The sequence below is a fragment of the Chroicocephalus ridibundus genome, chromosome 3 (assembly GCF_963924245.1).
Source record: "Chroicocephalus ridibundus chromosome 3, bChrRid1.1, whole genome shotgun sequence".
NCBI lineage: Eukaryota > Metazoa > Chordata > Aves > Charadriiformes > Laridae > Chroicocephalus > Chroicocephalus ridibundus.
The window spans coordinates 129,311,606-129,335,323 of NC_086286.1; the positions used below are offsets into that span (position 1 = coordinate 129,311,606).

At 65.6% G+C, this 23,718-nt stretch overlaps 1 protein-coding gene and 4 non-coding genes across 5 annotated transcripts; 3 read left to right on the forward strand and 2 right to left on the reverse strand.

The window, feature by feature from the left end:
* Positions 1 to 29: 29 nt before the first annotated feature.
* LOC134514034 (U1 spliceosomal RNA) lies at positions 30 to 193 on the reverse strand. The gene has a single exon (XR_010070621.1). It is a non-coding gene; the product is annotated as a U1 spliceosomal RNA (small nuclear RNA).
* Positions 194 to 2,339: 2,146 nt separating this feature from the next.
* On the forward strand, positions 2,340 to 2,503 carry LOC134514035 (U1 spliceosomal RNA). Its single transcript, XR_010070622.1, has one exon. It is a non-coding gene; the product is annotated as a U1 spliceosomal RNA (small nuclear RNA).
* A 3,457-nt stretch (positions 2,504 to 5,960) lies between these two features.
* LOC134514012 (U1 spliceosomal RNA) lies at positions 5,961 to 6,124 on the forward strand. The gene has a single exon (XR_010070599.1). It is a non-coding gene; the product is annotated as a U1 spliceosomal RNA (small nuclear RNA).
* Positions 6,125 to 8,002: 1,878 nt separating this feature from the next.
* On the reverse strand, positions 8,003 to 8,166 carry LOC134514013 (U1 spliceosomal RNA). The gene has a single exon (XR_010070600.1). It is a non-coding gene; the product is annotated as a U1 spliceosomal RNA (small nuclear RNA).
* Positions 8,167 to 8,599: 433 nt separating this feature from the next.
* Positions 8,600 to 22,727, forward strand: TMEM214 (transmembrane protein 214). Its single transcript, XM_063330820.1, has 17 exons — positions 8,600 to 8,780; positions 9,346 to 9,548; positions 11,238 to 11,388; positions 12,480 to 12,614; positions 14,603 to 14,685; positions 15,189 to 15,294; positions 16,820 to 16,901; positions 18,341 to 18,442; positions 18,552 to 18,693; positions 19,226 to 19,317; positions 19,428 to 19,476; positions 19,823 to 19,936; positions 20,236 to 20,353; positions 20,724 to 20,820; positions 21,064 to 21,232; positions 21,793 to 21,944; positions 22,460 to 22,727. Exons 1-17 carry the CDS (start codon positions 8,648 to 8,650, stop codon positions 22,584 to 22,586), a joined length of 2,055 nt encoding a protein of 684 aa, XP_063186890.1. The 5' UTR covers positions 8,600 to 8,647; the 3' UTR covers positions 22,587 to 22,727.
* Positions 22,728 to 23,718: the final 991 nt, after the last annotated feature.

Below are 23,718 nucleotides of genomic sequence, written 5' to 3' on the forward strand. Positions count from 1 at the left end.
GCCTCCCTCTCTCTTTGCACCACCAACACCAGGGGAGAGCGCGAACGCAGTCCCCCACTACCACAAATTATGCAGTCGAGTTTCCCGCATTTGGGGAAATCGCAGGGGTCAGCACACCCGGAGTGCAGGGGATGAGCCTCGCCCTGGGAAAACCACCTGCCTGATCATGGTGTCTCCCCTGCCAGGTAAGTATGACTCCACCCCGCACACAACGCCCCCCGCACCACGCCGCACGCACACACACCGCACGACGACAACCCCCGCCACACCCCGTGCCCCCCCGCACCACGCCGCCTCTCGCGCCCCCAACCTCGGCCCGGGCCTGACCCGCGCAGCGCCCGCCTTCCCCCGCGGACGGCGGCGGCGCGGCGGGAACGGCTCCCGTCATGCGTGGCGGCGGCATCTCATCTGCATGGACACGCCCTCTTTCAGCAAGGCCCCGCCCCGCCCGCCCTCGCTGTCAACGGTTCGATCCCCGCTCCCGCCGGCTCGCGGCAAACGCGCAGCCGCTGCCCGGCCCCGCCGCGCCCGCAGAGCCCGCACCGCGCGGGGCCGGCGGCGGAGCCCGCGCTGCCGGGACGGGGGGAACCAGCGGCACCGCCCCGGGTCGGCACCGGGGGAAACGTCCACCCCTCGGGTCCCCGGCATGGCCCTGGGGAGGCAGCGCGGGACGGCATGGCTGTGTCCCCCCAACGACACACGGACGCGTCCCCACTCCCCCCAGGGAGAGCGGCTCTTCCTCTTTCCTCCCCGGGGAGGACGCGACACTCCAGGGGCCTCTGCGCCTCTCCCAGCCATTGCTCCATCCCCGCGTTCACGGGGTGGGTGACAACACAGCAGAGCTGCGGCCGAGCCACCGGGCTGATGGCCACACCGTGACACATCCGTGTGTCTCGGGACACGGCTGACCGTGCACCGGGTCAACTGGCATGGAGTCACCGCTCAGCACAGCAGCCCTGGCAGTGCCACACTCTGCCTGTCCCCACGCCCACACTGCGGCGGCTGCACCGGAGCGTTCTCTGTGTCCTCGGGGGGGTGTCAGGGTAAGGGGGCGGTAGTTCAGCTGTAAGGGACCTCCAGGAACCATCTGGTCCCACCGCCCGACCCCTTCAGGGCAGACCCCACGCTAACGCACGGCATTAAGGGCATCGCCCAAATGCCTCTCCAGCTCTGCCCCGCTCGGGGCATCAGCCACCTCTCCAGAAGCCCGTGCCAGGGTCTGACCACCCTCTCGGTACAGAGATGCCTCGTCGTGTCCAGCCTGAGCCTCCCTGGGCGCAGCTTTGAGCCGTTCCCAGGCGCCCTGTCCCCGGGTGCCAGGAGAAGAGCTCGGCACCTCCCTCTCCACGTCCCTCCTCAGGGGGCTGCAGGGAGCCATGAGGTGGCCCCTCGGCCCCCTTCTCTCCAGCCCCGAGCCCTCGGCCGCCCCCAGAGGACGGGCCTCCCAGCCCCTCGCCAGCTACAGAAAAACTGCACCCCCCGCCGTCCCGTCACCCCCGGGGGGGACCTTATTGTAGGCGATCAAACCAGTGAGACGGGACTGTCCCTTTGTGACCCGTGTTGGCCGTCCCTGGTGGTGGCATCTGTCTCTAACTGCCCGCCAACAGCTCCCAGGCGGATCGTTGCCGTTTTCCCAGAGCTGAGGACCGTTTCGGGTCCCTGGGGCCAGTTCAGCCGCGCCGACGCCCCGAGCCCTTCCCGGGCACAGACGGGCCCCTCCCGCCGGCTCCCGGGGCTCTCGCCACCGGGGCTCATGGCCACCGGCGCCACGGCCGGGACTTCCCCGACGCGCTCGCGCCGGCTGCCGCGGGAGGGGGCGGGGGGGCTGCGGTGCCGCCGTTCCGGGGTCCGGCCGCGGGGAGACGAGCCCCGGTACCGCCGAGCCGCGGCGCCCGCAGGCCGGAGCGGTCTCGGTCCGTGCCGGTGCGGGCGGGCCCGGGGCAGCGCCCCCGGCAGCAGCGCGGCGGGGCCGGAGACGCTCCGGGCGCGGGGCGTCGCTGCCCGGGACCTACCGGCCGCGCGCCGGGAGGGGGCGGGGCCTCCGTCCAGCCTGGCCCCGCCCCGCCCGCAGAGCAGCTCCGACGGGATGGGGCGGGGCCTTTCTGGAAGGGGCGTGTCCATGCAGATGAGATGCCGCCGCCACGCATGACGGGAGCCGTTCCCGCCGCGCCGCCGCCGCCCGCGGGGGAAGGCGGGCGCTGCGCGGGTCAGGCCCGGGCCGAGGTTGGGGGCGCGAGAGGCGGCGTGGTGCGGGGGGGCACGGGGTGTGGCGGGGGTTGTCGTCGTGCGGTGTGTGTGGGTGCGGCTGGTGCGGGGGGCGCTGTGTGTGGGGCAGAGTCATACTTACCTGGCAGGGGAGACACCATGATCAGGCAGGTGGTTTTCCCAGGGCGAGGCTCATCCCCTGCACTCCGGGTGTGCTGACCCCTGCGATTTCCCCAAATGCGGGAAACTCGACTGCATAATTTGTGGTAGTGGGGGACTGCGTTCGCGCTCTCCCCTGGTGTTGGTGGTGCAAAGACAGAGCGAGGCGAGGGAGGGGCGGCTGTTGGGTGCTGCTGTTGTCCTGCTGCGAGTTCCCCGCCCCCGCCGCGGCGTGTGTGGGCTCCCGCAGAGCGCGGTGCCCGCGGTGGGTCGGTGCGAGCCGGGGGAAGGGAAGGGCCTGACCCGGCGCCGTCTCCCCCCGTCCCGCTGTCAGGGACCACGGTCCGTGTCGGGGCGCAGGAGCGCCCGGAGGAGCCGGTGTGTTCCGCGTTTTCCACAACCGAGGCCGGAACTGAGCGCTAACGGGCAACAGCCCCTGCGCTCTCTGCGAACAGCTCGTCTGGTCCCTGATGCCGTGGCCCCAGCGCTCCGTGGCCGCCTCCTGCACACGGGGGCCCACGGCGGGTCCCAGCCCTGCGGGGGCGGCAGGGCCCAGACACCCCACAACGGGCCCAGACCGGCCCCGGCGGTGACAGACCCGTTACAGCCCCCGCGGCGAAGGAGGCAGGGCCCACGCGTGCCCGTGCTCGGCCTCGTCACGGCGGGGGGTCTCCCGTCAGCCCGCGCGTGGATGACCACCTCCCGCCCCCCCGGCTTCCTCGGGCCCCGCGCGTTCCCCGTACGGCAACTCTCGCTCTCCAAACCAGGTTGGTAGTTTAGAAAACCCGGCATCAGCTTATTTGTGGTGCTGGGTGCCCAGGGGGGTCTCTCCTCCCGCCGCACCCCCCCGCCAGAACTCCCCGCGGGGTTTTATACGCGTTTCCCAACGCGGTTATAATATTGGCACCTGCCGCCCGTACGTGCTGGGTCAGGGATTTCCGTGCGACTGACGCCACCAGGTCACAGCTCCCACCCACGCTCAAGGGCAGGGGCTGCACCCGGGCGAGGGGCGGTGGGACCCGGGGCCGTGATTTGAGTGTTACGGCGAAAGTGGTTCCGCTTGGGGACACGGAGGACTTTCGCTTTCCCGCCGAGGGGGCTGAACTTCTCCGCACGCGCAGATTGGGACCGTCCTCGGGGTCCTGGTGCTCGATGGGCCTCCTGGGGAATGACACGACGCTCGCCCGCCTTGACGAGGAGTTCTTGTCGTTAGCTGACGCTGGAGAGATTCCAGGGCAAACCCTCGTTATCCGTGGGGATGCGCACGCGGCCTTTCCTCACTGGTTGCAGCGGCGCCTGACGCAGTGTCGCGTACAGCCGTCAGCGTGTACTCGAGGTGGTCGGCTGGGGAGAGACACCCCTGCTCTGCCCTCGTCTGGCCGTGAGCGCAGCTAAAGCTCACTTTGGGCTCTGACACTCCGACCTTCGGCGTTTTTCGCTTCACGGTGTCGCTGCTGTCCCACCCCCAGCCAGGACCCTCGGGCTGACGGGGACCGGCCCCGCGGTGGGGAGCCGTGGCAGCCCCTCGGCCAGCGCCGCGGTTGTTGTCCCGAATCGGGGGTCTTCACCCGCCGTGTGCGCCCCGGCCGCCGCAGCTGTTCCCTGGAATAAAAGCTCTCGAAACCAAAAGCAGTTCCGAGAGATGCGAGGGACGGACTGTAAATTCCCTGAGGAGGGGCAGGAGGCCCTCCAAGCCTTCGATGGGACGCCTCAAACACTCGCGAGGCAATAAATAACGCAGGCCTGGCCTCCAAAGAACCGACACGGCTCACGCTTCTGGGGCCTGAAAGCGTGGGAGAACTTGTGGAGACAGGACAGTTCTGCCACTCGTGTGCTGAGCGCGCTAGTTCTCCGTTCTCAAGGCCGTCGTGTCCGATGAGTGACCTTTGCTTCATTATCCGTGAAATGCATAGGAAAGCGCACACCCTGCATACGCTAATGAAGATTACAGAGACCATGCTAAACATGTATGACTACGGCACTCCTCTCTCACCCAAATCATGCTCCATGTCACCTGGGAGAAGGGAGAAACCCGAGCCAAGGCTGTCCTTGGCAAGGGGGGTGGACTGTGCTAATTCAGCAAACGGAAAAGGGGAAAACAAGTGCCCCTGGAGGGGAACAAAGAAGAAACAAAAGAAGAAGATGGTGCCTGGGAATATGCTTCCCAAGAAAGACGACCGTACCTGGGAAGATTCCTCCCAAGAAAGAAGACCATACCTGGGAAGATTTTTCCAAGAAAGAAGAAGATTGTGCCTGGGAAGATTCCCTGAAAAAAATGCTGGAACCAGGACCGGTGATCTCTTTAGCTCTGTCTTTTTCTCGGTCTTTTCCTGTCTCTATCCCTCAGTTTCTCTTTTCTCTTAGAATTGTTAAGTAATGGTTAGAGTTGTTAACTAACGACCTTAAGTACGACCTTAAGTACCGCTTGCCATAGTTGTCCTGTGCCTGCCGTTAGTAACACAACCCATACCTCACCATGTGCCGTCCTTTGTCATACACCTAACCGACTACCGTGGACTTGTTAAGACCTACACTAACCATTTTGGGAAGGAAATAAATGTTTCTATACGGACCCGGAGATTTATCTCACCTCAGTCTGCGCCGTTGGGGATTTGCGAAGCTGAAGTCACTGACCCCCCTCTTCCCTGGGAGTGGGACGTGACAGAGGAGACATTGCTTTATTCGACGTCGGGCGCCGGGGGGAAAACCCACAAATCTAGCCCAGCTCACCGCGGATATTCACCCATTATTTATACACAGAAGGTTCTCCTAATTCCGCCTGCCCAACACGTAACTCCACCTGGGCCTACGTATTCATTAGGACGACCAAATAGCGTTTTTGCACCCGCGTATTAAGTTTTGCTGCGTCGGCAAAACACTTCTGTGCAGGTGTGAGCTTCTCGGCGGTCGTGTGGGTGAGGAGACCCTTCCTCACCTCATCCTTTTCAGGAATTGAGTCGCCTCAGGACAGTCCAAGTTTACTGTAAGTTTGCCAACCCCTTGAGGAGGATGAGGATGTTCCTTGAAGCAGCCGCAGCTCCGTCCCAGCGAGTACGGGAGCACATACTTGACAGAGAAAAGAACCTTGGAGCGATTAAGTGCTTCTCGTGACGCCATCCTTGGGGATGAGCGACTCCTGGCTGTCTCCTCATTGTCACTGTCTGTGACACCAGCTCGGTGACTGTTTTGTCGCAGGGTGAGAAGGTCGGTGATGAGCTGTTTTCTCACGCAGGGAGCGGGTCCGCAGGAAACAAACGCGGCTTTAGTCAGCAGGCGGTTGCGAACACAGCAGAGGCCCGTCTTCGGTGGCGCTGCCCGGGCGCTAGGACCGCGCGTGGCGCGGCGAGGCGTGGCCTGGCGGGCGGGGGCGTGTCCATGCAGATGAGATGCCGCCGCCACGCATGACGGGAGCCGTTCCCGCCGCGCCGCCGCCGTCCGCGGGGGAAGGCGGGCGCTGCGCGGGTCAGGCCCGGGCCGAGGTTGGGGGCGCGAGAGGCGGCGTGGTGCGGGGGGGCACGGGGTGTGGCGGGGGTTGTCGTCGTGCGGTGTGTGTGCGTGCGGCGTGGTGCGGGGGGCGTTGTGGGCGGGCTGGGGTCATACTTACCTGGCAGGGGAGACACCATGATCAGGCAGGTGGTTTTCCCAGGGCGAGGCTCATCCCCTGCACTCCGGGTGTGCTGACCCCTGCGATTTCCCCAAATGCGGGAAACTCGACTGCATAATTTGTGGTAGTGGGGGACTGCGTTCGCGCTCTCCCCTGGTGTTGGTGGTGCAAAGACAGAGAGAGGCGAGGGAGGGTCGGGTGTTGGGTGCTGCTGTTGTCCTGCTGCGTGTTCTCCCGGGCCCCGGCCGCGGCGTGTCTGGGCTCCCGCAGGCCGCGGTGCCCGCGGTGGGTCGGTGCGAGCCGGGGGAAGGGAAGGGCCTGACCCGGCGCCGTCTCCCCCCGTCCCGCTGTCGGGGGCTGCAGCGCCCCGGGGAGCTCGGGGGTCTCTGGGTTTATCATCTCCGCACCCGGAGTAAATTCTCGGACACAAATCCCCCTTCCCCCCCCGGCCCGCGGCAGCTCTTCCGTCCCCTGAATGGGGGTTCCTGAGGGTCTGGCCCAGGGACATCCCCCCCCCGGGGCCTCTGTCACCCCGCGCTGCTGCGCTGCCCCCTCCCGGTCCCGGGGCACAGCCCCCCCCGCCCCCTCGCCAGGCCAGAGACGGGCGGGACCAGGTTTTACCACACGAGTTTATTTTAAATAAAACGTTAACACAGATGCAGGCTGTTGCAACCGGAGTGAGGGACCAGACAAGCGATGCGACAGGGGGACGATGGCCGGGGCCGGCGCTGCGTGTGCTGCCGCCAGACCCGGCCGGCCCCGGGGGCTCCTCGGTGGCCACGGGCGAGGGGAGGGGTCCGCAGCGGGGACCGGGTCGTCACCGAGAGGAAACGCCGAGAGCCCGGCGCTGGGCAGGAGCGGGGTGTGCACATCCCCCGGGGGCAGGGACGCTGCGAGGGGCGCGGGACAAGCGGGGTGTAAAACCTCAGGGGTGAGGGGTGACCCCCGAGGGGTCAGTGACCCCCGGAGACGGCAGGGAGGCAGCGAGTGACACACGCTCCCGTTCCCGGTACGGGGCCTGGGCTCCCCGCAGCCCTGGTGCTGAGATGGAGCTGCCGGCTGGGGAGAGCCGGGGGCCGGGCAGGATTTCTGTGCTTCCAGGCACTGCGGGTCAGGGCCCTGTGGCACCACCTGGGGGGATCTTTAATTCCCTGGACGGGGGGGGTCGGTGCTGCCTCTTCAGGGAGACGGGAGGGAACAGACGGGGCACGGCAGAAACTCCCCTCTGTGGCAGCGGGACCCACCCCGGCCGGGGCTGCACCCGAAAGGCTGGTGCCTCCTGACACGAGGTGCGTCCGAGGGGAGCGGGACCCTTCTGCCCGCGGGCACCACTGGGCCTCGGTGGGACGACGTCCCCGTGGGTCTCCCTGTGCCACGGGCTGTACGGCAAAAGCGCGGCTGACAAACAGCCAGATGTGCTCAACGCCAAACCTGCGGGCTCGGCCCAGGGAGTAGCCAGGGGCCCACAGTGACCTTGGGGCATCCTCTTTGAACACACAATACCGGCGCCCAGAAGAAAGTGTCTACGTGTCTGCTGGAATCGTCGCTGAGATCTCTGACATCAGACTCTCCCGAGCCTGAACCGCGGATGAAGTCACAGGGTGGTTTGGGTTGGAAGGGACCTTAAAGATCATGCAGCTCCAAGCCCCTGCCCCGGGCAGGGACACCTCCCGCTAGAGCAGGTAACCCACCCGTCGCGTGACGTACCTGGCAAGGAAAGGTCGAGAAGCCCCAGCCCCAGCTCCGTGATGGCGCTCGCCCGGTTTGAGCGGGTCTGTGCCTGGTGAGAGAGCGCGGAGGGACGGCCGTCACCCCGCCAGCGGCACCATCCTCCGTGTCAGCGACTGGCGCGATCGGTGAGTGCAGTCAGGCTTCCAGAGGGGAGGAATTTGTCACATCGTTGTCCGAATAGGACAGAAACTCACACCCAGGCTGCGGGCGGGCGGCCACTGGGAGCGAGCGATGTCCGGAGACACTGAGACGGCCACGTACTCCCGTGCCCAATGCCCTTGTTCTGCTCTTTCACCAGAGAACCAGGGGAGAGCGCGAACGCAGTCCCCCACTACCACAAATTATGCAGTCGAGTTTCCCGCATTTGGGGAAATCGCAGGGGTCAGCACACCCGGAGTGCAGGGGATGAGCCTCGCCCTGGGAAAACCACCTGCCTGATCATGGTGTCTCCCCTGCCAGGTAAGTATGACTCTGCCCCACACACAGCGCCCCCCGCACCAGCCGCACCCACACACACCGCACGACGACAACCCCCGCCACACCCCGTGCCCCCCCGCACCACGCCGCCTCTCGCGCCCCCAACCTCGGCCCGGGCCTGACCCGCGCAGCGCCCGCCTTCCCCCGCGGACGGCGGCGGCGCGGCGGGAACGGCTCCCGTCATGCGTGGCGGCGGCATCTCATCTGCATGGACACGCCCCCTTTCAGCAAGACCCCGCCCCTGCCGGTCCGGAGCGGCGCTGCGCGGGGCGGGGCCTCTCCGTGGGCGGGGCAATCCCGAGTGGAGGGCGGAGCGCGTTGGCCCCGCCTCCGGGGCGGCGACGTGGCAGCAGCCGCGTGGGGCCCCGTGTGCGCGGCGGCAGCCAATCGGCGGGGGCGGCGGGCGCACGCGCCCGGCCCCGCCCCGCCCCGCCCGGCGCCGCCGCTCCCGCTCCCCTGGTGTCGGCGGCGATGGCGGCGGCGGGCCCGGCCCCGGGCGGGCGCTGGGAGGTGGTGCGCAAGGGACGGCGGCCCGCGGGTGGCACCACCGGCAGCCGCCGCGCCCTGGGCGAGGCTAACGCCGCCCGCGCCCTGCCCCTGGCCGGTGAGTGCGGCGGGGCTGGGGTGTCACGGTGGGGCGGGGGGTGCTCCGGGAGGGCCTGCTCCGGTGGGGCGGCAGGGGTCAGCCCCGTGCGCGGCCCGGGGGGTGCCGGTCCCTTGGTAGCGGAGGTGGCCGGGCCCGTGGGGAGCGTTACTGGGCCCACCGGCAGGGTGCCGGGCGCACCGGGGGGATGCCAGCCCCTGAGGGTGCCGGTCCCGTTGAGGGGGGGTGGTGTACCGGTCCCGTGGTGGGTATCACCGGTCACGTTGTGGGGGTGCTGGGCCCACGGGAGGGGTGTCGGGCCCACCGGGTTGGTGCCGGTCCCGTTGCGAGGGTGTGGGGCCCACCGCGGGGGTGCGGGCCCCACCGGGGTACCCACCCCACGGGAGCGGTGAGGCCGTGGGCCATTGTCCCCGCAGAGCCCCGGGGCCAGCACAGCAGTGCCGGGGGCTCCCCCCTGGGGGGGCCTGACCCCCCTCCTCCTACAGGGGCTCGGTCCCGGTTTGCCCATGGCGCCCCGTGCCCGTCCCCCCGCGTCGGTGCTCTGAGCCCCCTCCGCCTTCCCCAGCCCCCATCGCTACCTCCGACACCATCTTCGAGCTGGGCTTCGAGCGGGCGCTGAAGAAGCAGAACAAGGAGCAGGTGCCCCCCGCCCCGGCCCCCCCCGAGCAGCCGCACCGCAGGCAGCACGCCACCAAGAGCACCAAGAAGCCACCGGCCAATGCCACCAAGCCGGGCAAATGCCGCTCGCTGGAGGAAGCCCTGAGAGCCGTGAGTGTGCCTGGCCGAGAGCCCCGGGGCTTGTTGCCCACTGCTGGCTGCGGGTGGCCCAGGGTGGGAGCGGAGCCAATAGTGGCCGGTGCTGCCCCTGCCCAAAGCCGTTCTCCCGCTGCCGGCAGGACTCGGGGCGGCGGGAGGTGGCCGGGAGGGAATTTCTGGTTTCTTCCTTCGCCCACTCCCCGTCTGGGAGGAATCCTGAGAACGCGTTGCTGTTGGAACCTCCTCCCTGTTGTACCGGCCGAGGTCCTGGGGGGCCGTCCCCGCAGCTCCCCCTCCCTTGCTTCACGTGGGTCTGTAGAACTCGTTTGTCCTCCTCCCGCCCGTTCTGCTGCCTGAGCACCGGCGGGTTTTTAGGAAGGAACCCCAAGTTGGCTCTGTTGAGGCAGCGGCTGCGTGGTGGCGCTCCCCCATCGCCCCCCCAGCTCCCCGCCTTCACCCCATGTCGCCTCTGCCCAGAGCCCCTCCATCCCCTGCGCAGTGCCGGGGGTTTCCTCCGCTCTGCTGGGCACAAGCACTTCTCCACACCCCGCCGCTGCGCAGGGACAGCTCGGAGCAGAATTACGTGATGTTTCTGTGTGTGTCGGGGCAGATGTTCCCCAGGGAGAGCGGCCGGGGGCTGACGTGTGGCCGCCCTGTGAGCTCTGCACGGCTCCGCAGCGGCAAATGCCGATGTGCGACTCCTGCTCCATCAGCTTCACTGACAGCGTCCTTTAGCTTTTTGACGTAGTGGCAGCTATTTTTTTTTTCTTTTTTTTTCTTATTTCCCTTTGCAAAATGGTGGCTGAAGTAAACGTGCCACAGAAGGTGCCCGGCTCTGATTTGATACCGTGCTGTGGCTGAAATCAGTGCGTACAGAAACATTAGACCCTGCAAAACTTTGCGCAGCCTCCTGAGGCCCCTGAACTCCCTGAAGCGACGAGGGTGCCTCTCCCTGCGAGCTGGCAGGTGTAAAAGCAGGCAATAAGCGTGTTTTGCGACAGGTAGCGCGGGAGGAGGAAGGTGAGGGGACGTGAGCTGCTGTCCGTGCTCACGGTGTGTTGGTTGCGGGTCATTAATCGTGTGGGGCTTGATGATCCTGGCTCTCTTCTCCTTGGGAGGCTGGGTGCGGCGTGACCTGATGGTGCGGATAACGCCAGGCTGATCCTCTCCAAGCTGCTGCCCCGAGCGAGCCGCTGGCAATGCTGATGCCGACATCCTCCTCGGCAGTCTTGCGCAGTGCCGGCTGGTCCCGGGCGATGCTCGCCGTGGGGCACGCGGGAGCTTGGAGCGGCAGAGCCGGTGGGAAGGTGAGGAGTGGGGTGAGGAAAACCCCCCCAGGAGGGAGAAGCGCCCGTCCCCGCGGCCATGCCGGCGCAGCCCGTCCTTCCCTCCCCGCTGGCCCCGGGGCTCCTGCAGCCCCTGCGGCGCCCTCGGGGGGTTTGTTGCGTACCAGTCTTTGCGAATCTGCAGAAAACGCGTTTCCGCTACAAAACTAAATGCCGCTTCCAGGCCAGTGCTCCCGTAGGTGGTGGGCTGGGGGCGTTCCGTGCGGGAAGGGCAGCCTTCTGGGGATGGAGGTGGGGAGTGTTCTCCCCCCTGGGCCCAGCAGCCCTGTAGGAGCTGAGTTTAACTTTCTTCTTTCTGTGCTTTTTGACCGGATCTGCGCATCCTGGGCTGAACTGGTCTGTCTGTCGCTTCCAGCTCGACCTGGCGGATCTGCAGAAGGAGCTGGATAAAAGCATGAGCGTGTTCCCCGAGAACCCCTCCGTCTGGGTGAAGGACCTGGCCGGCTACCTCAACTACAAGCTGCAGGCCCCCCGCAGCGACCCCACGCTCAGCCAGCACGCCCACGGTCAGTGCCCTCCAACCAGGGGGGGCTCCGGGGTGTCCCCTCTGCGTCGTGGAGCTGGGGGGCTGGCGATTCCCCGTGGCCTGGGGGTGGGGGGGTGGCGGGGTAGCCGGGCACAGGGAGCGGCGCGGGATGGCACCCGGGAAGGAGCAGCCTCTGGCCGCCCCCCGCCCCTCCCAGGCCACGTTATGGAGCCGTTTAGGGTGGAAAAGAGCCGTAAGATCATGGAGTCAGGCCGTCTCTGCCCCAGCGGGAGGCTGGAAGGCGTTCAGAGCTGCGTGCTTTGCCAGGCTTATTTTGCAGAGGTTTGGGAGGACAGGTTAAAGGACGGCTGGCTAAAGATGCGGTTTTTAGAAACGTCGGAGCAGACAGGACCAAACCAGTCACAGATGGGAAAGTGGGGGGGGGGGGGGAAATCTCCTGTTTTCACCTGAGACAAATCAGGTCGAGCCTGTCCCACAGTCCGGGCTCGTTCCCCGCAAACTGAGGTGTTTGGGCGTTTCTTTGCTTTTCTCCCCCTCCAAAGTCTTTTTTTCCTGTGCCAAAACTGTCTCAGGAAGCTTGGTAATGGAAAAGGCACAAGACTGGTTTTTATTCAACAAATAAAACTGGCATTATTTACTTGATTTTGGGTATCGCTACGGTTGACTTCCTTGGACTATAAGGCAGTAATATTGTCCACGCAGTTGGCAAATTAGAGACTTTCCGCGGTCACCCCTTTTCCATAAGGACGCGTGACCTGTGCCTACTGCTGGGCAATTCAGGAAAGCGCTCGCAGGTTTCCCCACTCGTCTTGAAAGAGAGATTCTGTCTGGATTTTCCTTTTCTGCAGGATCTGTTGGTCTACGCTTGCTTTGAGCACTTGTGGCGGGGGGGTGGCGGCGGGTGAAAGAGCAGGATATCTCCTCAAAAGCTGCGTGTATCGCGCAGCATCGACGTTAATCAGAAAGCGGCCCTTTATTGCTGAGTTAGATGGGTCCAACGTAGAACAACTGAGAAAGAAGTCGCTGGCTGAGGGTGTGGAGTGTGAGGACAAGGTGCCTGAAAGTCTCCCGAAGGGACGCTCAAACTCTTCCTCCCGTGTGCTGCTCCAGACTACCCGTACTGCCTGGTGAGCAAGGAGCTGAGGAGCATCATCCGGGCCCTGCTGGGAAGGTCCTCCAGCGTGCTGGAGCTCTTCTTCGACCACTGCGTTTATACCATGCTGCAGGAGCTGGACAAGACCCCAGGTGAGACGCGGCGGGTGCGGGGTCGGGGCACCGACATGCCGTTGCGCTGCGCCTGGGCCAGGGCCGTCTCACCGCGGGGACGCTGCTGCCGTTTTAGGAGCTCTCCTGAGCTCCTCTGCCGAGAGGGTGACAGGGAAAACTCCTTCTGTGCATCTCGTGTGCCATGAGGGGCTGTTCCTGCCCCGCGGCTCGTCGGCGTGGTGCTGCCGAGGGCTTGGGGCTGGAGGAGCCGGGGCAGGCGACGGTACGAGCCCGGCACGGTGCTGCAGACCAAAGGGTACGTGGTGGAAAACGCCCTTCTGAGGGGCACGCTGTGGCGTGCGGCGCGTTAAAAGGACTGTAGTTCCGATGTTTGTCCGTCAGAGTCCCAGGACTTTCACTGATTTACTATTGGAGTCCCAGCAAAGGACTTTCACTGAGTCGGATTCACAAATAACCACAATTAGTCTAGCAAAAATAGTAACAGTTCCGATATTGGTTTGTCAGAGTCTCGCCGAAGGACTCTAACTGAATCAGATTCACAAATAATCGAAATCACATTTTATTGAGAGCGACAGAAACAGACTTGAGATTGCCGTTGATAAATTCACTAACTACAATAGCGCTAATTAATTAAGGCTGGCAAAACCAACGGTAGTACGACAGCCGGGGGTGCCGTTCCCCAGCGGGTGAAGGCGCAGCGCTGGCCCGGCACGGCGTCCCTGCCTGGGCGCAGGGAGAGAGCGCGGCCCCTGGGCTGCTCCCTCGGGTATCGAGTCCCTTCTCTCCCAATTTAACAGTCATTTTCTCCATCCTTTTATCCCCAAAATTACGCGGTTTCCCTCCCCTAGGTGACACGTAGTATGATTTGGGTGGAGAGACGAGTGCTGTAGCCGGGTATGTTTAGCGTGAGCTCTAAAACCTTCGTTAGCGTATGCAGGGTGTCAGCTTTAACGTGCATCTCACAGGGGATGAGGCACAGGTGAGTTATGGGGCACGGTTGCCTCTGGAGGTGAAAGCCGGTTAGTTGCCGTGCTGCGGCGGGGGTGTGCCCTGCCGGGGGGGTCCCCTCCTGTCCTGTTTGTGCCCCCAGCACCGGGCACGCGGTGCTGGAGGGGTCTTTGGGCGGCCAGAAGCAGCGTCCTGAACCACGGCGATGGCTTTCAGCCGCCTGTCAGGCACAAACCTGAAATTCCCCTTTCCGTACCACGCTGTCGGACGTCTCCTGCCCCACGCGGGGTGTTTGTTTCCATCACAAAACCCCCAAAACTGATCAAAACGACGGAGGGGAGCAGCACGGAATAGTCGTTAGGCAGCTCGAGGTGCTGCTTTGCTGTGGGGGTTACCTTCGTGTGTAATTCGGGAGGACGCGGGGCTGCCGCAGGGTCGGGGCTGCCACGGGGAGGCCCGAGGGGCATTGTGGGCTAGTGTGACCAGTGCGTCTGGCATGAAAGATGGGTGCGCCCCGGGAGACAGTCGTGGTGGCAGCGGGACCGTGCCGGAGAGCAGGACCAGCCGGCAGGGTATCCAGACCTTCTTGGGGGGCTACCAGCCCCTGCTGAGGGGGCAACCAGCCCCTGCCGTGGCCACGCCGCCCATCCCGGGGGCCAGCAGAGCTGGAGGGGGTCACTGGATGGCACCTGAGAGCCATGGGGGTCCCCTGAAGCCCCCTCCTCATTTGAACCTGAACAAGGGGGAATGGAGCCCTGGGAAGCTCCCAGACGTGGGGCCGTGCCTGCCGCTGCGGTGGCAGAGCTGGGCCGGGGGGGCTTTGGGAAGCTGCCGGTGGGGGTTTCCGAGGGCCTGTGGGGTCCGTCCCGCTCCTGCAGGTGGGGGGTGGCCGAGGAGGGGGTGGGACCCACGGCACCGTGGTGGGGCTCCTGTGGGGGGTTCGTTATCGGGTGAGCGGGGCGGGGGGTCGTCACCCTCTGCCTTCTGGGGGTGTCGCGGGGGGAGGGGGCGATCGGGGCGTGCCGTGGCTGAGGGGGCCCCTCTGTGCTGTGTTCCAGGGGAGTCTCTGCATGGGTACAGGATCTGCATCCAGGCGGTGCTCCTGGACAGGCCCAAAATCGCCACCATGAACCTGGGCAAGGTGAGCTGCTCCCGAGGGTGAACCGGTGCTGCTGCTGCTCCCCCCGCCCCGAGGGTCCCCCGGAGCGGCCATTCCTGTTCACTGGAATTCCTGTGGGAGCTGCCGGTGTTGCCCCATGCACGGAGCCCTTGTGCCTCCCCACGCTCGCGGCGCAGAGGGACCAGTATCCCCAGTACCTCCCCTGCTCCCCGCGTGCGCTGGAGCCGCTGTAAGCACTGATGTCCCGCCATGTCTTCTCTCTAAAGACCTTGTCCGAGGCTCCTGCTGCCTCTCGGCTGCCCTCGGAGGGAGCGGGACGCGTTCCCCTTGTCTGGGGCAGGAACGAGGGTTTTGGGGTCCGTCCCCTGCGAAGCAAATGGCCGAGTGGGTGATGGCCGCGGCTCGGCTGCCCCCCGGCACCGCGCGGTGCTGGCAGCTCGGCTCCCCCGGGGCTGGGGTCTGGGGCTCCAGGCCTCGCCTGGCGTGAGGCTCGTCTCAATTAACGCGTCTCCTCTTCCCCCCAGTACCTGGAGGTGCTGCGCTCCCACCAGAACAGGCCAGCGAAATGCCTGACCGTCCTCTGGGCGCTGGGACAGGCCGGATTCACGGACCTCCACGAGGGCCTGAAAGGTGAGAGCTGGGGCAGGCGGACGGCCCCCGGTCCTGCCCATGGGGGTCTCTCGGCTCCCAGCGGTGTCTCCGCTGGGGCGCGGGGTCTGCTTCAAAACACCCTGTCCCGCTGCTGAAACGCCGGAGGGGGGCTGCAGTGCCGGGGGGGTCCTGGGGGCAAACGGCTCCAGGGGACGCCTGGGGACGCCCCAGCGAGGGCACACCAGGCCCATCAGATACCTGTTTGGGAGCAGAACCACAGAATCGTTCAGGTTGGAAAAGACCCTTGAGACCAAGGCTCAGAAGGCCACCAGCATCCTGGCCTGTGTCAGCACCAGTGTGGCCAGCAGGAGTGGGGCAGTGACCGTCCCCCTGGACTGGGCACTGGGGAGGCCCCACCTCGAGGGCTGTGTCCAGGTTTGGGCCCCTCACGCCAAGAAAGACCTTGAGGGTCTGGAGCGTGTCCAGAGAAGGGCAACGGAGCTGGTGAGGGGTCTGGAGCACAAGTCTGGTGAGGAGCGGCTGAGGGAGCTGGGGGTGCTCAGCCTGGAGAAGAGGGGGCTGAGGGGAGACCTTCTGGCTCTCTACAGCTCCCTGAAAGGAGGGGGTAGCCAGGGGGGGTCGGGCTCTTCTCCCAAGGAACAGGCCATGGCACAAGAGGAAACGGCCTCAAGTTGTGCCAGGGGAGGTTTAGGATGGATATTGGGAACAATTTCCTCCTGGAAAGGGTTGTGAAGCATTGGAAGAGGCTGCCCAGGGCAGTGGTGGAGTCGCCATCCCTGGAGGGACTGAAAAGCCGGGCAGACGTGGTGCTGAGGGACGTGGGGTAGTGTCAGAGTTGGGTCGATGGTTGGACTCAATGATCTGAAATGTCCCTTCCAACCCAGGGGATTCTATGGTTCTATGATCACTGAGTCCGGCCACGTGGTGCCCTCACCTCCGTGTCGGGGCTCGCCACCTGGCGTGATGCCACCGGCTGCTCCTGACCGGTCGTTACGCCTCGTGCGTGCCTCCGTTCCTCAGCCACAGACGTTAAAGGTGGGTCACCACCGCAGGAGGGGAGTCACCGGTGCTGAAATGTTTATTGAGGCACCAGCACGAGGTGTTCGGGGTGGTGACCCTGTGGAGCTGCGTGAAGCGGTTAATTATTTTCGGGGAAGCTGGAGATGTTGCAAGAAGCACGTTCCGTACAGCAGGGTGAGCTCAGGCCTCCTGGCGGCCCCTCCGCAGGGACAGAAACTGCCCTTTCGGCATCACCTTCCCCCGGCTGGGACAGGGAAATCGCTGGATGCCAGCAGGAATTGTCCTGCCTGGAAAGAGAGGGAGCACGGCGCCCTGCCGTCCCTCTGACAGCAGAGCCCTGCGGCCCTTCCCGAGGGATCTCGCCATCTGCCGGGCGATTTGAGTGGGGAAAAGGAGCGATGGAGCGCTTGTGATGGTGGAAGCAGCGTGTGGCAGGGCTGGAGAGCCCTCGGTGTCCCCTGGGATGTGGGGGCACGGCCGCAGCCCCCCTGCTCCCCGCTCTGACCCCCGACTCTCTCCGCAGTGTGGCTCGGCGTCATGCTCCCGGTGCTCGGCATCAAGGCGCTCTCCCCGTACGCCGTTGCCTACCTGGACCGTCTGCTGATGTGAGTTCCGTTATCGGGGTGTCTTCGTTAAGAGGAGCGAACGCTGGGTGCGGGGTGCGGGTGGGAGGGTGCCCGGCAGCGGGTGTGCGGGCCCCGCAGAGCCTGCAGCGGTGGCCGTGCCCTGCAGGTCGGGCTGTCCCCGGTCTCTGGTGGCTGCCTGTTGTGTCCGGTGTCTCGACAGCAGTCGTGGCACCTCCTGGCCGCCTCTGCTGCCTCCGTGGCCGCTGGTTCCACTGCGGCTCTATGGAAACGCTGGGTTTCTGCACAGGTTTCCTCTCCTCCACTGCTGGTGCCTTTCCTAAAATGGGGCAGGGGGGTGGTGGAGGGGGGCAGAGCCCTTCCCGCTCGTCCCAGTGGCCTCCCCACGGCTGATGAGCAGCTGAGCTGCCCATGGCTCCGGCTGCTGGCAGGACGGGGTGCTCTGGTGCCGCGGCAGCGCCGGTGCAGCCCTGTGGGCACCCTGTGCAGGGACAGGCATCCCCAGTGCCGGCGTGCCCCATCTCCTGCCCCCGGCGTGCCTGGGAGAGCGTGGTGGTGCCCGTGCCTGGAGGGACGGGGCTCCGAGGAGCAGGGCCGCCGTTGCCGCTGGCTGCTGTGGTGCACAGGCACAGTGGGGCTCCTGGCTGCGGTGAGAGGCGCTGGCAGCGTCCTCCATCATGGGCAGGCGAATTTGTCCCTGCGAGGAGAAGGGGGGTGGCGTTTGACTGGGGGCCAAGACAGACCTGCTGGCCTTTGCACTGGTTATGGCAACCACCATCTCCGGCATTGCCGTTTCGGCGCAGTGTAAGGGAGCTGGGTGTCACTGCGGTGGCTCCGGCACCCAGGGTGGAAGGGAGCTTGGTGCCGTGGCGCGGGCGGCTGGAACCGGGGGAGGTCAGGATTGGCTTCACAGCAGGCACCGAGGGGCATCCCCTGCCCTTCCAAAGGGTTCAGGGGGTTTTATTAAGCTTTTTTTCCTGCTTCACAGTAACAGGAACGGTGCGTTTGGTTTTGCCAGAGGATTTTATGGAGGTTCGTTGAGCCAGAATTCACAGTTCCTCCCGGTCTTTCTGAACCGTTATTTAATTAGTTTTCTGCAATCTGGTTTCTCTTCTTTGACTGCGTTTCACTTACCGGCAGCCCCAGTCACAGCCCGCCAGACCTCTGTTGTCTGCAGGCTCTTGAGGAGGGGGGAAAAAGAGCCTGTGAACGCGTGTGTGTGACGGCAGCAGCGGGTGCGAGTGCCGCCCCCGGCTCCGTCCACGGGAAGGGCTCCCACAAACCCCCTTTGTCCTCTCTGTGCTTTGCCAATGGGGCCAGGAACCAGCGTGTGCCGGAGCGGTGTGTCCTGCCGAAGGGAAACAGGTGCCGGGACGAGGGCCGCTCTTCCCTCCCGGCCTGCGTTCGGTCACCGGCGCCTCTGTCGCAGCTCACGGGGAATTTTTTTTCCCACCGCGCAGGATGCACCCGAACCTGACCAAAGGCTTTGGTATGATCGGACCCAAGGATTTCTTCCCCCTCCTGGACTTTGCCTTCATGCCCAACAACTCGCTGCCACCCAGGTATGCCGGCACCCCCCGGTACGCCCCGCTGCGGGCTGCGTGCGGGGCTTGCAGCCCCACCGTCCCCGCGCTGGCCGCTCGCCGCAGCCCCGGTGCCGTCTGCCCTCAGCTTGCAGGAGCAGCTGCGGCGGCTCTACCCTCGCCTGAAGGTGCTGGCGTTCGGCGCGAAGCCGGAGACGGCGCTGCACACCTACTTCCCCTCCTTCCTCTCCCGAGCTACGCCCAGCTGCCCTCCCGCCATGAAAAAAGAGGTGAGCCCTGAGCCGGGGGGTGCGTGGCCACAGGACTGCCAGCATGGCTTGTGGTAGCCCTGGTGCGCCAGCGAGGGGGGACAGTTGAGCGGGTCCTGTCCTCCCTGCCCCACCCGCTGCAGTGGGCGCAGGGCTGTGCTGTCCACTGGCCCGGCTACCTGGCATGGCTGGGCACTGGCCACCACTTGGGTGGGCTCAGATCCACCGTGCTGAGGATGGAACGGGCAGGTGCCAGTGTGAGATCGCGGTGGGAGCGTGTCCTGGTTTGGGAGGGAGTGGGACCTTCCTGGGAGGATGGCGTTTGGGAGCCAGGGCTCCTGCCACCTGCAGCCAGGCTCTGAGAATGCCGGACCCCTGAGTTCGGTGCCCAGGAGCCAGTGGGTTTGGGGGGTGGTCGGCTCTGCTGGCATAGAGCCCGGGGCAGGGTGTGTTCGATGGGGCAGGGTGTGTTCGATGCGCCAGACCGAGTGACACACGTGTCACGCTGGGGACAAGGATTGGGTGTGACGACCTGCTGTGCTCTCCTTTGCAGCTCCTGACCTCCATGAGCCAGTGCCTGAGCCTGGACCCCCTGAGCTTCAGCGTCTGGAGGCAGCTCTACACCAAGCACCTCTCCCAGTCCAGGTCTGTGCCTGCTCCCGGCGGGGCGAGCGCCAGCCCGATGGCCTTTAGGAGCACGTTGAGTTACTTCTGGGTCCCCCTGACCGAGCCTTGTGTCCTCTTTGTCCCCGCAGTTTGCTTCTGAACCATCTGCTGGAGTCCTGGGACAGCAGCAGCAAGAAGGTGGGAGCTGTGGAAAGGAGGAATTAGGTGGGGTGGGGAGACAAACGTACGCGTGCGGCTGCGGGAGGTCCCTGTACGAGCAGCGTCCCCGGGGAACCTGTGTGTGCTCAGCCAGGTCTGCCAGCAGGCGCGTGTGCCTGCGGGCTGGGGAGCCAGCGCTGTGTCCCCCCGCCGCTGCCCGCAGCCCGTGGTCTCAGCGCAGGACCCTGGGAGGTGTCCCCATGGTCCGATCCGTCCCTCAGGTCCTCAGTGTTCCTGCCCGTCGCCGCGGTGCTGGGCTGTGTGGGCGCGCGGTGCCGCCGGCACGTGGTGCCAGGGCCCCGATGCAGCTCTCGCTTTCCCCAAGGTGCGTCAGTCGCTGCAGGAGACGGTTTGCTCCTTCAAGGTAACGAACGAGGAGCTGGCGGCCAGAGGGCCCAGCAGCGACCAGGACGTGGCTGCCTGCGATGCCGCCTGCAAGGTGAGCCCCGGGATGGGATGGGACGTGCCCGGTATCCCGGTGTGAGCCAGCGGCCGGATTTCGGCGCCATGCTGGGGTTGTGGTTGGCTGCTCCTGCCGCCGGCACGTGCCAGGGGCCCTGCAGCGGCGCATCTGCAGGACACGCCGGGGACAGATGGTGCTTGGCCCTTGTCCATCCTCCCAGCTGCTCGGCAGATGACACTGGTTTCCACTGGGAAGGCGGGGTGAGCGGTGAGGGCAGCCCGAGGGCGGTGCGGCCGCGCGGTGACGGGGCCTCGTCTTGTCCTCCCGCCTGCCAGGAGCTGCTGCGGAGGATGAAGGGCCGGGGCTTCCCCTGGTCCCGGCTGCTGCTTGTCCTCCTGGTCTTCGCCGCTGGTTTCGTCCTGCACGACATCCGGATGCACGGCTCCTTCCAGGGTGAGGTGGTGCCTTTGCTCGTGGCTCTGCAGAGACGTGGAGGAGCGTCCCTGGGGATCCGTGACCCGAGGGAAGCCCCCACAGCCCTGCCTGTGCCGCTGGCTGCCCGTGGGCTGTGTTGGGCTGGACGTTCCCGGCAGGTTGTGCAGACAGACCCCCTGCCTGTCCCCTCTCGGGAGGGTTTCCCCTGAGCCCAGGTTTTCCTCTCTGCTCTGAGTTTTTGTCCCATCCCAGAGCATTTCCCGAGCCGTTGTGCAGGGCAGCTCGGGCCGTGCGTCCCCGGAGAGAGGCCTCGGGGACAGACTGAGCCCGCGGCTCCCGCAGGCGCCGGACAAAGGTTTGCTCAGGGAATGTCTCTTCTCTCCTCCAGCCTCCTCCTCCGCCCGCCTGCTCCGCTCCTCGGGCGTCCTGCCGGCTTCGCAGGTGGCCTGGCAGAAGGTCTCCCACTGCTGCCTCCAGGGCTACCGGTGAGTGGCAGCGGCGCTGGCGGCAGCGTGTGTTGGGTGTCGTGAAGCTGTTGATGTGGTGCGGAGCCGTCTCTGTGCGGAGCCCGTTTTGCTGGGGGCTGTTCCCCAGCTCTGCCTGGAAGGGCTTTGCAGCTCAGCTCTTGTTCCCCTCTTCCCTTGGCCGGTGGCAGTGGCTCCAGGTAGCCGTGTGCCCGTGGCTCCGTGGCGGTGCTGGCGCTGCCCTCGGCGCTCGCTCTCTTCCAGGTGGCTGGAGCGGACCCTGCCCATCTGCGGCTCCCAGGCGGTGGCCATCCTGCAGCCGCCGCTGGAGCTGCTTTGGGCGAAGACCGTCGAGGTGGCCCTGTCCCTGTCCCAGCAGTGCTCCTCCCTGCTCTCCTGGGCCCACGGCAGCCTGCCCTGGGTCACCGAGTGGGTAAGAAGGATGCGCGGTGCCAGGACGCCGGGGGAGAGATGAGGGATGCTGGCGTGGCCGCAGCCTGTAGGGGCTTGCGAGGCTGAGGAGCCTGTGTCGGGGGCTCCTGCCGGGTGGGAACAGGGGGGCGGGAGGCCCAAAGAAGGAAAGCGTTGTCTCTGTCGCTGCTCCTGCCCCGGCCGTGAGCTGCGAGACCCCCGGCGCTGGTGGGTCTGGGGAGAGGGAGGCACGGCAGCAGGTCTCCGATGCCGTTCTCCCCCGGCCGTGGCTGGTGCTACCCCAGCCCTGAGCATGACCGTGTCAGCTCAAAGACAACTCGCTGCCTTCCTGAAAATCAGCGGTTTGGTGGAAGGGGGGGGTGCCTTTAGCATCCCTCTCTGGTGGAGACGGGCCGTGCGTGAGCCGAGCGGTGAATGTGGGGAGGGCTGGAGCACGGAGAGGAGGCGGGGGGGTGATGCCCAGCCGATTGCAGGACAGCCTGGTTCAATGGAGCCTCCGTCGCGGGTACCCAGGACACGGGGCTCCTCGGGGTACCCAGCCGCGGCTCTCTGTCCCCGCAGCTGCAGTCCCGGGTGCCGGAGTCGCTGCTGCATTTCGCCGAGTGCGTGAGGGAGCTGCTGCTCTTCCTGCTGCGGAGCTGCCTCTTGCCGCTGCTGGAGTGCGCGGCCGCCGCGCTGGAGCGGGGCTGGCAGCACTGCCTGGACTCCTGCAAGTGAGCATCCCCCATCCCTGCCCGGGGTGGCAGCAGCGTCTCCCCCTGTGTCCTGGCTCGGGGAAGGGGGGGGGTCCTGGTCTGGCTCTGGCCGGGGGGCTGGGACGTGGCGCTGTGGCTGTTGTGGCGTTTGCCACCCCCTCTTTGCCCCCGTCCCTGACTCCTGTGGGTGTCCGAGCTGAGCGTCACCCTCCTGCGGCCGCAGGGAGGCGGGCAGCAGCCGGGCAGCGCTGGCACGGGCAGGGCACCTGCCTGCCGTCACCGCAGGACCCGCTCCATGTCCCCTCCTGTCCCAAGGTGAGGGACCAGGGAGCCGGAGCTCCCGGGCAGGGCCATCCCCAGGGGATTTGGGACATCTCAGGGCGGCGCTCGGGGTTCACGTCGGATTTGGGGAGACCTCGGGCACCGCTGCCTGCTGGAGGGGCTCCGTGTCCCCCCCGGGGCTTGTGATGCTGGGGGGGGCGGGGGGAGCCGGCCCGTTCCCTGCGTGTAACCCCCCCTCCTCCCTTTTCCAGCGGAGAAGTGTCGTGGGACTGCGTGAGGGAGCACCTGACCAGCTTCACTTATTCCTCCTGGATTTATCTGCAAAACACCACCCTAGCCGTCAAAAACTGGGCCTTGGCTATGATTTCCGGACACTGAGAGCGCCGCTCTCTGGAGCAGTGCGGGGACACGGTCGCGGCGTCTCCCGATGCTCCGGCCGCCGAGGAGCGTCTCCGCGGGATGGAGATGCCGAGGGCGACGCGCGCGCGGGGACTTTGGGCTCAAATCGGGGCTTTTTGTCTATCCTGGGAAACACCCACCCGCCCTGGGTTTTTCCTCACCCCGTGAATTGGCTGTGGCTTTCCCTGTCCCACCGTGTCCCTCCTCTAGGTCTGAACCGGGAGAGCCACCCCCGGACCCCCGTTACCCCCCTCAAAGCATCGGTGGGGGTGGGGGGGGGTACGCGGACACCTCCCCTCCCCCCTTTCCCACGGGTGAATGAACCGGACTCATCATTTTTTTTTTCTTTTTTTTTTTTTTCCTTCCCCCCTCTCTCTTTAATGAACGCGTGTGCTTTCGGAGGATGCCCGCGGGGTGGGGGCTGTGCAGCACCTCCCCCCTCAACTGCCCACCTTTTGTGGGGGGGGGGGGTGTCTGATGCAGGGGGGAAAAGCACCGATTGCTGCAATTGCCCCCCCGCCCCGGGGGTCCCCCCCCTCCCGCCTCCCGGGACGGTGCTAAGCACCGTCCCGGGAGGCGGGAGGGGGGGGACCCCCGGGGCGGGGGGGTGCGTGTAGGGGGTCTCCGGTGACAGCTGGAAGCCGAGCACAGGGGTGGCTCACCCAGTAGAGCACCGGTTTCGTATATAGGAGGTCGTGGGTTCGATACCCGCCCCCCGACGATTTTTCTCCCGCAAAGGGAAGGCGTGTTTTGGGGGGGTGTGTTTGTATGGGGGGTGCACATGTGTGTATATGCGTGTGTTCCCATGTACGTATGTGCTTGTTCACGTGTTCCCATGTACGTGCGTGTGTGTTCTTATGTACATGTGTACCCAAGTGTGTGTACATGTGGGCATGCGTGTGTACATAGGTGTGTGCACAGGTGTATGTGTATGTTTGCATGTACATGTGTGTGCATATAGGGGTGTATGTATGTGTGCACAGGTGTGTATGTGCGTCTATAGGTGTGTACACGTGTATGTCTCTATATGTAGGTGTGCACACGCGTGGTTGCATACATGTTTGCGTGTCTGTGTGCGTGCATACGTGTCTGCACGTACACGTTACGTACG